Genomic DNA, 13,469 nt, shown 5'->3' with positions numbered 1-13,469 from the left:
GAGGTCTAGCCAACATTTGTCGGCTGTGATTTCACTATGTGATCAATCGTTTTTGTTAAGGAACCCGCCGCGGTGGCTCAGTGGCTAAGGCGTTGCGCTGCTGAGCACGAAATCGCGGGTTTGATTCCCGGCCGCGGCGGCCGCTTTTCTGATGGAGGCGAAAAGCAAAAACGCCCGTGTGTACGAGATTTCGGCGCACGATAAAGATCCCCAGGTGGTCGAAATTAATCCGGAGCCCTCCACTACGGCGCGCCTCATCGCCTGCGTTGCGTCGGCGCGTTAAACCCTACAATCAATCAATCTAATCGTTTGTGTTAAGGAGGCGTTCTTTATAAGACAACAGGAGGAAGCAAATCCATTAGCACACCGTCTGTTACCCTCAGCGATAAAGAAATCGGCTTCCTTTAAACTTGAGCGGCGTTGATACGAATGCAGAGGTTGTCAGGTGAACAATAGCATTTTCATTCGTTTCACGCGTACGTGTTGGCGCATGCACCGGCTTGGTCGTTCACAGGGTGTGTCGGTTTCTTTTATTAAAGTTCAGTTGCTAGTCCAGCGTTGTGTTTTCTCGTCTCTCCTCGTGTTTTGTGTCCTTTCTCGCTGTTTTTTTCATCCGTCGTTTGTGTGAAGCCTTGCGAGAAAGGCACTAACAAGGGAAGGAGTATTTATAAAAAAAGGAGCAGTTTGCAGGCAAACATTGGCGGTACCAGGGGCAGAGGGGTAATTACCTAGCAAATAATCGGGACACTTTAAAAGTGTTCAAGCAAGGCCTTCAAGGCAGTGCTACGTTCTTAAAAGCAGCGGTTTGGCATCTAGCTTGTAGTCGAAGCCCATTGTGGTAAGCTGTTGAACATGTACTGTATATTGCCTAGGGATTTTTATATGTTTATACTATCACCCCTATAAAAATAAGGATAAGTTTATTTCCCATTTATACATCCAGAGCAGCATGACGGGTGGCATCTATTGGAAATTTTACAGAAACGTAGTTCCAGGCACCTGTTGCAGGCTTGATACACACACACATAAAAAAAAGAGATTGCGTGACATCGCGACCATACATTGTGCCCGAAAAAAAAGAAAGAAAAGTCAGTCATCATACCTTTTACTCCCTATCTATGCTCTTTTCACCCTCTTGCCACCCTCCCACAGAGTAGCAGGTAAGAGACTATACGATCAAGCCAAGCTGTGTGTGTTTTTTCTATTCAAAAAACTATTCTCTCTCTCTTTCAGTCGTAATTTAAAATAAACATGTTTTGTTTTGTGAACTCCGTCGAGGGCGTGCAGCTTCACAGGTCATCCGTTTTCACAGAGTGGAAGGGCACTAATGTTTTGTTTATGGTACTTTAACCAAACTGTATGACAAGAAATTCAAGTTATTATTACGCATGCTTGGAAGAGCAACACAAATAAAGGCCCTACTAGAGAATTTTCGCTGACGTTCTGCCCTTTTTATGACACCAGTAAAAATTCAGGAACATAATTAGGGGTAGTTTCTCGGATCAACTTTCAAATGTTCTCATAACAAACCTAAATACCATGTAAAGCGGTTAAAAACTAATTGCTTCGTCAACGCTTACTTTTTTCTAGAAGCGCGCAAAACCAACTCCATTTTAGCGCATTCATTGTGTATTAGGAGATTATAAGGTTTTGTTGACAGGCGCTAAGCGTTTCATGCTATAAGGGGAATACTTAAATTCGCTTAATGGAGGAGTGATTTCAAAGCTACACAAAAATAAAGCTTATGGTTACAAAATTTCTACTTACCGTAATCAAAGCGACGCTTCCTTCAAACAGCGTCTGCAAAAAGTTGCATTCGATATTAAGGAGAATATAAAGACTGGATTCAGTGTACGCGGGACACACAGACACACCATCATGTTATCCGAGGAGAGAACACACGCAGTGAAATGCGGTTATCTAATAAACACTGCACAAAAGGCATATTGTGCGCACGATGCCCTACAGCTGTGGCTCTTGATGGAGTCAGATTCAGTAGTTCGTATGCGAATTCGTGTAGAGTGCTAGAAAGCTCCGAGCAGAAGGAAAGTTTGCTGCCCGTGCTATTGATATTTCCAGCCCTTCTAAGGGCGGCCCTGTGGTTGGTGCAGCAGGACCGTAGTTGATTATTGACGAAAAAAGCAATAGACAAAAAATCAATACGCATTTTTTACGTTCGGTTTCTGCTTGTCTGTGGTCTAACATCTTCTGTAAACAATTCCAAATATTTTCGTATTCTACCAGTTTTCAAAAAACAACACTTGGAGCGCGACACACGCTCCGTATGCAACCGGAATCAGTGGCAGTGTTACTGCTCAAAACTTCGCAAATGTAGAGGGCCTCTGCAGTCAGCTAAATGCACTGAAAGAAGAAAAATGCACCGGTAAGCTACTTCTATGGAAACTATTTGCGCTGTTTAAAGGCCAGGTATGTGAGACGCAGCTTCAGCGGCGGCCATACCTGCAATCACGCGGCAGACATCAACAAATAAAATAGTGGAAGATCCAGAGGGGTGTCTCTAAAAGGAATGAACATCTCGTCTCTATGTTCAAAAACGGTGATGAGATTTGGAAACACACTTTCGTTCACCGTCGCAGCCAACTGCCCTCCCCCACCCGTTACCCCCCGAAGCTCTGCCTGTGTAACATTGCCTGTCGTGTCACACGCTTTTAAAGGAGAACACTTGAATCGGCGGCTTATGGGCGGCGTAGTATGGGCGAGGGACTTCACCGCTAGGGCCCTTGCAAAGTGCACCTTCCCCCCACACCAGCACAGTTTAGCGGGCACTGGCGAACCTAGCAGCACGCGGGGTGTCTAGCGAATGGGGAAGGGCACGAAAGATCAAAAGGAGACGGCATGAATGACGTCTCATTGGCAACGGCATCCTCTACACTATCAAAGAAAGCTATCTCAGCGTGTTCTCTCTACTCCGTCTTCGTCCAATGCGTTTCGTCGTTTAAAAGAAAACGACCTCGAGGGACACGGAAGTTTTCCAGATATCTCTGAGGTTTGCTCACGCAATAATCGCCAGATGAGTCTCAGCTAATCTCTAGGAGCCCCAAGTTGTGATGGAGCGCAGCACACAAAAAACCCGAGGGTCCATCGTTTGTACGGCGTTTGGTGTGGAAGAAGCCGTTTCGTGTTTTTAGAACCTCCAACAACCATTTTTTGTTCCCCGGAAAGGTGAGAATATATGATTGTAAGAACCACACTTGTTGTTAAAGAGCGACTAAAAAACTATATCTCCGGCGTAAGATGCGCAAAACTTTACGGCACCTCCCCACTATTATCAGCCATTTTCCAATGTCCCTAAAAAATGAACAGAATGTTCTGAATGTCATTCAGAGTATGTCCCTGAAATCTGCATTTTTATCTTTATTTTTATTTTGTGACTGATTTTTACGATTGTTTTTTGCTGTTCTAGATTTTTTCGATTTTCTCTTCCCATCTCCCGATTTTGATGCGCCCTTATCCTCTCCGCCACGAAACAAAATCATCTGCACGCCACTGACTGACATGTTCCCGAAAAAAAACATGGTAGCAGTTGATGAATACGGTAAAGGTAGGTAGATGTTTTCCTAAATCATTCCTCAAAAACATTGTAATCTCTTGATTACATATGCAGTCCCTGTAGCGATAGAGGTCAAAAGAAAATGGCAATCATCGCACACTTACGTTGTCCTCTTGACATAAGTCCATCTTGTCTTTGAGGCACTGAAAATTTAGAAATTCTATCAGTGATTGCTGGATGTCTCTCGTGTGTACCACAAGCCCAAGTACTATGCTTCCGTGCGAAAACTCTACTAGACTAGTAAGCTCCATTTCGCTTTTGTCTTTGTAAGCTCTTCGAAGATAGTTTAATAGAAAAGATGCTAGCGGGGCCGACGTTAAATATGGCTCCCGTTGTTCGGGAGATTCATGCTGGAACGCATAAGCCATGCCGGCTCATTGTGCCTCCCTCCTAACAAAGTGTTTGATGCCCGCGGAGCACATGTTGCTACAGGAGATGGCACCTCGCGTTGTGTAGAACAGAGCCGTCTTGCATACATGTGAAAGAAAGTTTTACATCATAGGATTGATGTTGATGTGCTGTATTTCAAGTTCTCGCGTGGAGCTGTTAATTCCTACCTTTATGAGCGATAATAGGTGATTTTAAGCGCGAAACTAGGCCCTCAAACGACATTCTTCTGTGGGTGGCACCAAACCGCTTTGTAATTTATAGACTGAGACCGTAATAGGCCCCGACACAGAGTTGTGTCACCTTTTTGCAGTTGTCGGTTGTCTTGTATCATCGGTTTCTCGGTACATCAAAGCTCATTTTGTATAAAAATTATGGCTGCGTGTACTCATATAAAAAATGACGTCATATGAACTACTCAACACAGGCGTCGTTTCTTCAGCGCTTCAGAAATTTAATGCCTAATCCCGCTTAAATGAAAGTTATTGCATTGGAGGCAGTTTAAGGCTGCCTCTGGTCAGGGTACCCTTCCACAAGATTGAGGCATGTCTGTTCTAATAGGATGCAGAAATAAAATAAGATAAGATAAGATAAGACAAAATATAATAAGAGAAATCTAACAAGAAGGTATAATTAACCTGAAATAAAATTGCAAAACTGCTGTAAACTTCGTAAGGTAGCTAGCATTTGATGATACTACAGCTAGTAATATATCCGTATATAGCCAGAAAGACTAGTGCGAAATTATGTTCTCATAGCAAAATAGATATTGGGAATAAGCGCTAATAATGCAGCCATCTATTTTGGTCCCAATAGGGCTGTCGCATCATAGTGCGTGAAGTAATAGGTTCAACATGTTCATCTTGCATAATAGTGCCTTTGTAGAGGCCTGCGGAATGAAAAACGAAATGCTAATCATCAATGGACAGGGGACAGACCGCGAACACACAGTTATATCTTGATTGATATTATATAGACAGCGTCCGATCTCTATATTTTGTAATAGCAGCAGTGCCACAGAAAGTTGTCTCTTCCGCTGAGCAGCGACATCGGCTGGAAATTATACAAACGGGGCTGTTTGGTGCCGAAGGCTTTGTGTGGCAGAACGATAACTTCAGATTTCAATTGTTGCGACCAAGATCTGCCGGGGCAAGCTCTTTGGCAGAGAAATATTGCGGCCATTCTGAAGGTTAGCGTATTCCCCCAAACAGCCAGACGACGAACTCGAACTTGGAATAACGAATGATGCTACTGTCTGGATGGTCCAAATGCTAACCATCCTCACGTTAACCGACAAGACACTTCAGATATTTACTCTGTATCAGGCCATTTAAAGCACGCTTTAACAGTTAGCGACTGTAAAAGACTCTCGAGTGCCCCGATTGTCCGTACGAGCTCTATTTCGAGCGAATCATCCGTTTCTTCGAGCATAGCGCGCAGCATAGTACATAAAAAATGTGAAATCTTGCCAAAAAGCTGCATTTTACGGGCTTCGCAACGAAAAGAAAATAACTTTGAAACTGCCATTTTTTACAGACAATCCTTTAGTTGTCAAAATTCGGTTTGATAATTTCTAATTCCTGCCTATATGACCGAAGATAAGCCCAGTATGCACTAGGAATGTGCGCTTAATCTCGGTGAAAACAGCTAAGGGTATAACAAAACTTTCAATTCCAGAATATTTCAAAACAGAAGCCTAACTCTCCAAATCAATAAAGTATTTTGCACCGTAAAGTTGGCGAGAGCGTTATTTATTGTAATAATGGTAAATAGGTTGCAGCTGCACTGCAGTGCAAAAATTGTGCTTCAATAATTTGTTCCCTGGGATGACATTACCAAAAAGCTTAGTCAAAATGCATGCATCCACAATATTTTGAGTAAGCAAAAAAAGTAAAAAGCTATTAGCAATTTTAAAACTATCGCCGTCGACAAGCAAAAGCATTCATCGGTGTGCGGCTCCTAATTATCAGTAGGGAACGTGACCCGAAATGTAGTTTTTTTTTTACCTGCTGCGGTGGCTCACTGGCTAGGATGTTGTGCTGCTGACCAGAAAGACGCGCGTTCATTTTGCGGCCGCCGGGGCTAATTTTCTGATGGAGGCGAAAAGCAACATCTACTTTGAGTCCAAATTTTTGGCGGACGTTAAAGATCCCGAGGTGGTCAAAATGAACTCTGAGCCCTTTAGTACGGCGCGCCTTATAGCCTGTGTAGTTTTGGCGCGTTAAACCATATAAAAAATCAAACAATTATAGACTTTTAATCAATGAGAAAACGTACTTCGCCGATGCCAAGAATGTCAGGTAGTGTGGCTTGAATGCATTGGCCTTCTGTAAAATGAATGAAAACAAAAGCGATGGAAACACATTGATATTTTTACGCTTTCTCGTTGTAGACGCTTCTTGTGTTTACGCACTAGATTAACAAAGCTGTTTATATGAAATGTTGTAGTTATGTTGTTTACTTCCTCTAGGCAGACGCTTCAAAATATTCGAATCTTTGCGATGTACGACAAACTTTTAATGCGAAGGTACACACCCTACACAGAGAAAGCTGTTTCTTTACACGCTATGGTTGGTTTCTGCTTCTCAGAGGTGGGTGCTTCGAGCTATTCAAGACACCGCTTTGTACAACTATGTGTCACGAGAAGGTGGCAACCATAGCTGTGAGACGCGCTTGAGGAAAGTGCCCTGGACGGGTGAGATCGACAGAGATTTGGTCTTTACCTGCAGTGGAACTGCCGCTTGTCTCCTCGGGAAGTGGGATTGAGGTTGAGCTTATGTCCACTGGGACTGTGGTGGCCCCTAGAGAAGATGTTGTAGGTTGAACAGTGGCTCTTACAACAAATATACGAAATGACACAAAAGGTAGGTACACTAGCAAATAGGCAGTCATTCAGAAATAACGTACATACTGTAATAACTGTAATGACAGATTTATTACTAATTTACTGGTGGACGAAATTACTGAGGGTCATGTGACATTCGGCCATGTTTGGGGTAACCTGTTATTCGAAGAAGAACAACTACCGTACCAGTTAGGCAGGCCGCAAGGGCACGGGCAGTGTTATTGCACGTGCAGAACGTCCGATTACACGAAAAGATGTAGGAAGTGAGGCATTGACGGTTTCTTGTGGAGCGTGAGGACGATTAGCAAAAGCACAGAAAGGTCGTGTTTAGCTTCAGCAGAACTGCCCATCGTCCTCGCGAGAGGTTGGCTTGAAATTGATGGCGTATTCAGTTGGCCGATCCGGTCCTCTGGGTCGGAGTCGCCAGATGCCAAGGTGGCTCGCAATCCGAGCGCGAGAGGCAGCGTACCAACCGAATGCATCGGCGATCTCGGAGCAGTGCGCCTGTAGTGCCTGTAGCGCCACCGTGCAGCCAGCGCGGGAAGCCGCCGGGTAAACTGCGGCGCTTTGGGTCATGTGACCCGTCCTCCCGGCCAGATCGGCCAGATCGCGCTACGGTCTCACTTTGAAGTCGTAGCGGTCGGGAGCGCTCCGAGTCGGAGGCTGACGCTCCGAAAGCACCAACCGACAGTAGGTCGAGCGCTCGAATTCTACCAGCCGAAGGCGCGGCCGCTTTTCAGAGAACTCCACAGCGCTCATAAACGCCCAGCCGAATACGCCATGAGATAAAATGTTCTGGGGACCCTTCTGCTTCCGGTAGAAGTGTCTCAGTTTGAACCATAGCGGTTTGAATACGCACACGGGTTTTTTTGCTGTGTTGTGTTTCCTTCGATGGCATCCACAGCTTTCGATCTGTACTCCGGGGGTGGAGGCCTCGTTAGGAGACGTACCAGTCTCGCTTTGCCCCGCCTGGTGAACATAACTACATCTATGTATTTGTGTCCTAAAAATAAACTCGAAATTGATATTGAAATTGAAGTTACAGCGCATCGCATAGAGAGGAGCGGAGAAATTTCACAGGTACACACAGACATGGTCGCACTCATATTAACAACCTATATGAACTGAAACTGCACACGAATCCTGCTGGGGCCGTGGGCCAACCCTGAGAACGGAAAGCTGCAACGAGATAAAAGACACGTTTGAAAATGCCCGTTGTACGTTTACCGGTTAGTATGTTTACCGGCTTACAGTTTAGTTTACCGTTGTAGGTTTATCGGAAAGTGCCGGTTACGTCACCAATGATGCTGAGCAGCTTTAATACGGCGATTTACTGCGATATACCTTATCCTGAAAACTTAGTCCGAAGTTGATCTCTTCATATGGTGTAACGGGCGAAAGTGAATTATTATCGGGACATCGCCAGAAGTAAAACACTTGTATTAGCTAAACGGTAAACTGCACGGGTAGCTTTTTTCGACAAGAACCTACCACATTGCGCGTACGAATTGATTAACGGAGCGGTATTGATGAAATATCCGAAGCCAGAGCATCGCAACGCGTAGTTTGGAAAAACATGCACAGGCCGATGGCACAACTAAACCTTATCTGCGGAGCCTCGGGCCGCAAGGCGCGCTTCTGCGACGCACCAAGCCTAATTTCCTCGCGAGCGAGAACGCCTGACCAACAACTACTGATTGTGGCGCGACGCGTGTAGAACAGCATTTTCAGTCGACGAGGGACATTCCGGACAACGTCTGAGTAAAACATTTTTGGTAGGTTCGTTGTCGGTGACAAAGGTACCCTCCGCTTCAAGAACTCGGTGGTGTTGTCCAAGGATCGGGCGACACGACGACCGTCATGGCGGGATAAAAACAAGAAAAACTGGATTCACAATTATGTGCCAAAAGTATATACAAAAAGGATGACAAAACGTTAGTGCCTTGGCGATCGACTGAGTTACGGACTAGGTGTTCCACCTTAGAGATAGACTTCTAGTTACACCCTTGACGGCAATTTTTTAATGTCCTAAGCACGAATGCTCGCTGGTTTGACACTACCGTCTGCCATGGTCATATTCGGCTTGATTATAATACCCCGCGCCCATTGTATGCCGCACAGCAGATTCGATTAATAAGCCGGACCTATCGAATATCACCTAATGGCGGAGCGAAACGTTGCCTCGTCGAATTTCCGGATGTTCTTTTCCCCTCCCAGACGTGGTGATCGCAGAAGAACGCATACACACTGGAGAGGCAAGTTTCTCCCAAGTCAGGAGGCCTTTAGACTCCGCTGCGCCTTACAAAGTCACCGCCCGAGCTTACGCCCTGCAAGTGTAACCCGGTGGCTCCGAGGGACGGAATCCCGGAACAACGTCACTTTGTTGCCATAGCGCCTTTCTGTCCCTCAAACCCTGCAGTAGCAAATGTTCCGGTCACGTCATAAACGAATAAAAAACAACAAAAAGCCTTGTACCCCTCCAACTAGCGACGATGATGCTTGAACACGAAGCTTTCTCCTCATGGATTACTTGGTGTCCAATTCCGCAGTGCGAGTATGTGTTACTTTGGAGGTACGCACGACTATTACAGAATTGCCCCACCAACTCTCGGGTGTGCACTTGGGTGTGCAGAAAAGGCCAAGTCTATTTTAGCTGCACATGACAATTAAAGCAAACGCGGCTAGCGTCCGTTTTCTGCTGAACGCCTTTCAATCGCTCCCCCGGCTGCCCTCCGATCAAGGCCAGCGCAGCGGTGTAGCCTCCTCGGGCCGCGCACGAAGCTCTCCCAGAGCGAGATGGCGGTGGTTAATGACGATAAAAGTGTTGAAGGACTCTGGTAATATCTCGACGCCAAATACTGTTCCGTGCAGCACTCTACGATATATCGCCAGACACGGTTGAAATCGTCGCGCGACAAAGTAGAGCCGCAAAGAATCGAAAGCTTGTAACTGCGTCGTGATGGACCAACTCGCCTGCATATGCTACTGAAAAGCATCGTTCCTTTAAATTCTTTTACCTCTCGAAGGACAAGAAAACAAATATTATTGCCGAGATTTTTGCCGTGATTTGATGTGATTTGTCGAAAGGACGCTCGTGATTCGCCAGTGCTGGTGCCGACTAGGGAGTGCGAGCGGTGCGAGCAGCTCACGGCTCTAGAGATGGCCTCAGATGCCCCAGCTGCTGCGCTACTATCGTATATAAATCGGCGTACCCTTGAAGCATGTCTTCAAACGCAATATTTGATTCTTGTACTCAGCCAAACATCAGGAGGCGCTTGTGTCGACATCTGTGGTCGCAGGTGACTCCGGCGTCGTGTTCTTTCGCGCCGTGTCACTTTCGTTCGCCGTCGCGGTTTTGTTTTCCGGTGATGCAAATTTCTCGATGGCAAGGATAACGTCACCGTTAAACGCTAGTGCGATTTTTAATAGCTCTGTTAAAATGGCGGGTTGAAAGGGGGTAGGCTAGACAAGCAGATGTTTTCTTCTTTATCTGCGTTGTGTGGGCGCAGTGCGCATGCGCAGGCACAGCGGCACAGACATTAATGATTGTGAATGTTGCGAAGCAAATACATTACACGCTAAACGTTTTAGCGAATACTGTCTGTAGTGACTGCATGCTTTCGCACCTACGTTCGTCATGAGCTCTTCTGTTCAACGGCCCAACTTCTCTACGGCGCACCCCTGCAGGTTACTGGTGACTTGTCGTCCCTTAGGCCTCCTAGCCCCATCCGCTGCACTACTTCCAATGCCTGCAGAACTGCATTTAGAACCTTGTCTCAGTTCCGGCTCGGTCTTCTGGCACTAGCATTTCTCTGCCTCCCGCCTTTGCGTCTTCGAAACACGTTTTTCTCAGGTGAGATGCTGTAAAGACCCTTTTCAAACTTTTACGATAGGCATTAGCGAGTACTAAACGAGATGCCAAATTCCGTCACCTGCCTGTTGAATTCCTACCTCAATACAGCCTACTTCGAGAAGCCACCCAACGAATGCCATTCAGAATTTGCTGGAATAAAAACTCGTCTCCTTACTATTAAAATGACCACAACCCTGCCTCGCCGTCGTGTGCAATACGACAGCCCGACTAAGCGGGGGCCCCGAAACCGCTCTATCGTGGGCGCTCTTAGGCACCGACTTTTAGCAGCCAATGAGAAACGAGGAAAAAAAATTGCCGGAGCTTGCGCCACTGGCGCAAGGCCGAAGAAACCGCAGAGCTGGCGGCCCCTCTCCCTTCGTCGGAGACCCGGCTGTTCCATCATTATAAGCAGCATAAAATAGATCTAATCCAGGACGAAGGGTCTCCCGTTGCCCTCCAACCGCTCCTAATTTCCATTTTCCAAATTTCGTCCCTTTATCTGGAAGCTGTCCTTCTAGTTTTTCAGACCCGTGTCTTGGTGTCCACTATATCACCCTGGTAGTCCACGGATTGTCATTTCGCTTAATTACGTGGCCCACCGAAGTAATTTCTTTTTCTATATTTGAAATATCTTATACTCTAACTTGTACTCGCTTCCAGGAAAGCGTTTCCAGCCTCAAAGTTTTACTCCTATCGTCATTCGTTTCATGGCCCGTTAAGCCGACGTAAGTTTTTCTTAAAGTTGTTTATAAAGGCTCCAAATTTACGCTCCGTATGGCATTACCTCACGGTTATTTCCGACTTGGCGCTGAAATTTTTCTTGGACTAGCAGGCCCGGATTATTTCGTCCGCAGGCTTACACATCTTTCCCAAAGTGGATCATGTTAGCACGCAATAGAACCGGCCACCAAGTCCAAGGTCTACACCCGCGCTACGAACCTAAAGGAAATGCTGTGCGACGGAATGCGATGGGAGCTTAATCGGATACACGCCGCTTTCATAACACAAGGAAACCAGATTCGATTCCCACAATGAGAAGCATTTCTTTCCTTTCCTTTGGCTGTTAATGTTATTGTTCCCCAGTGCTCATTACTCCGTACCCCTAGGGGGGCGCCGCTTATCAGCCGAGCAGTGCGGACGTGTTCCACGAGCGCTCTGTCCTTTTTCGGTAATTGCGCCGGTTAATCAACTTGGATTTTAATGAGAGTGCATCGACCGTGTGTATGAAGTTACGTGGACCATCGGGATACCCAATTCCGAGGTAGGGGATCATTTTTTCGACAATTACAGCCGATTTTGTGGCCCGCGAGGAGCACTCGTCGCTAAGCCTAACGAACACCCGGCCTCAGCCGTGGTAGGCGATAGGCCTAAGACCGCTCCACGGAGTTTCGCTCGCCAAATTAGAGCTATTAACGACCGTGTCGCTAACTGCAAGACTGGGCACTGACCTAAAATGTCGACCGTTATGAGAATCGAAGTCGACGGCGAAGAAATATCGCCAGAGCAAGTATCCAAAGCGCTGGGGTGGAAAATCGCCGGCGAGAAACTCAGGCAAAAAGGCGAAGAAAAGCTAAGTCTAACGCAAAGTTAGCAGGCAGGACAAGATGGCGCCGAAGCCACAAACGGAGGCAGCCGACGTGGCGGAGCCCTCGGGGCGCCACTGGCGAAAGCCCACGTCACCGGAAGATGGGGAGTGTAAACAAGGGGAAGTTGCTGCGGGCCGTCTGCATGCCGGACCTTCCAGAAGAAGACATCAAGACTGCGATAAGGCCCCGTGGCGGCCTCCATTAGGACAAGTGTCCCGAGTGGAGATCAGCCGAGCCATCACCTTGGCGGCGCAAGTCAACAGGGCCGAAGCCAAGAACGACGTCGTTTGCTCAAATCGTCAGCAGAACATCGTTGTCGTAAGCACAACGAAGAGCGAGAATGCCGACAGGTACGCCCAGGTGGAGCGCATCGTCAGCAACGGGACCGTCCACGAGGTGAGCGCGTACGAATCGGCGCCACACGGTACAGTCAAGGGAGTCATACGGGGCATCCTGCTTACTGACACTGCTCAAGAAATACAAGAGCTGGTGGTCCACGAGCACAACCCGACGGCACCTTCAGGCGAGCCGGATTGGCAACACCAAGTTCGTCGTCATCGCCTTCAGGGGGCCCAAAGTCCCAAACTACGTCTGCTACGGGAACCTGCTGATGGAGTGCTCGTTACACCGCAAGCAGATAGACGTCTGGTACCAGTGCGGCCGCGTCGGTCATCGCATGGACGTGTGCCCTAGTCCTCAAAACCGCATCTTCCAGGGATGCGGCATCGCCAACCCGGACGCAGAGCACACCTGCACCACCACGTGCGGCCTGTGCGGCGGCAAGCACCCCACCGCCGACCGAGCCTGCAAGGCACGATTCAAGACACCGTAGGTGGTACGACGCCGGCGCTGGGAGCGCCGCCGGGCGGTAGACGAAGAGAACCCAAAAAACAGAGGTCCTACAGGGCGACACCAACGTAGCAGCTCTTCGCGGAGCCACTCGAGAACACCAAGCCGCAAGGGCGAACACCAGGGTCGCCAACGGTCCCGGTCCCGGGACGCCCCAAAGGGGGCTGGCCGGACGCCATCGGCTGGCCCCCGGGGCCGCCGCTGGGAGACGGTGGCGAGAGGCGGCAGCCGGAGCAGGAGCGGGTGACGGCAGGAGTCCCATTCGAGATCCAGGTCCAGTTCTAGAGCCCGGGGCGGGTCAAGTCTACGGAGGAACGCCGAGAAAAAGGTAGGCTGGACCGACAGGCCTCCCGTCGCTCTCGCTAAAGAGAAGGAGTT

General features: G+C 47.7%; 1 protein-coding gene across 1 annotated transcript in view; it reads right to left on the bottom strand.

Moving 5' to 3' along the window:
• Nucleotides 1–13,469, bottom strand: part of LOC144139521 (uncharacterized) — a 37,830-nt gene that overhangs the window by 18,277 nt on the left and 6,084 nt on the right. Inside the window, exons 4-7 of the mRNA XM_077671836.1 lie at nt 6,682–6,759; nt 6,236–6,285; nt 3,676–3,714; nt 1,768–1,800 (exon numbers count right to left, since the gene is read on the bottom strand). Coding sequence (XP_077527962.1) covers nt 1,768–1,800; nt 3,676–3,699 — 57 coding nt within the window. The 5' untranslated portion in view covers nt 3,700–3,714; nt 6,236–6,285; nt 6,682–6,759. The remainder of the gene's footprint in view (nt 1–1,767; nt 1,801–3,675; nt 3,715–6,235; nt 6,286–6,681; nt 6,760–13,469) is intronic.

Source organism: Haemaphysalis longicornis, unplaced genomic scaffold, assembly GCF_048455015.1.
Source record: "Haemaphysalis longicornis isolate Haplotype H1 unplaced genomic scaffold, Haemaphysalis longicornis Haplotype H1 scaffold_5, whole genome shotgun sequence".
NCBI classification, from domain to species: domain Eukaryota; kingdom Metazoa; phylum Arthropoda; class Arachnida; order Ixodida; family Ixodidae; genus Haemaphysalis; species Haemaphysalis longicornis.
Note: the sequence above shows the minus strand (reverse complement) of the source record. Positions and strands in the feature narration are given on the sequence as shown.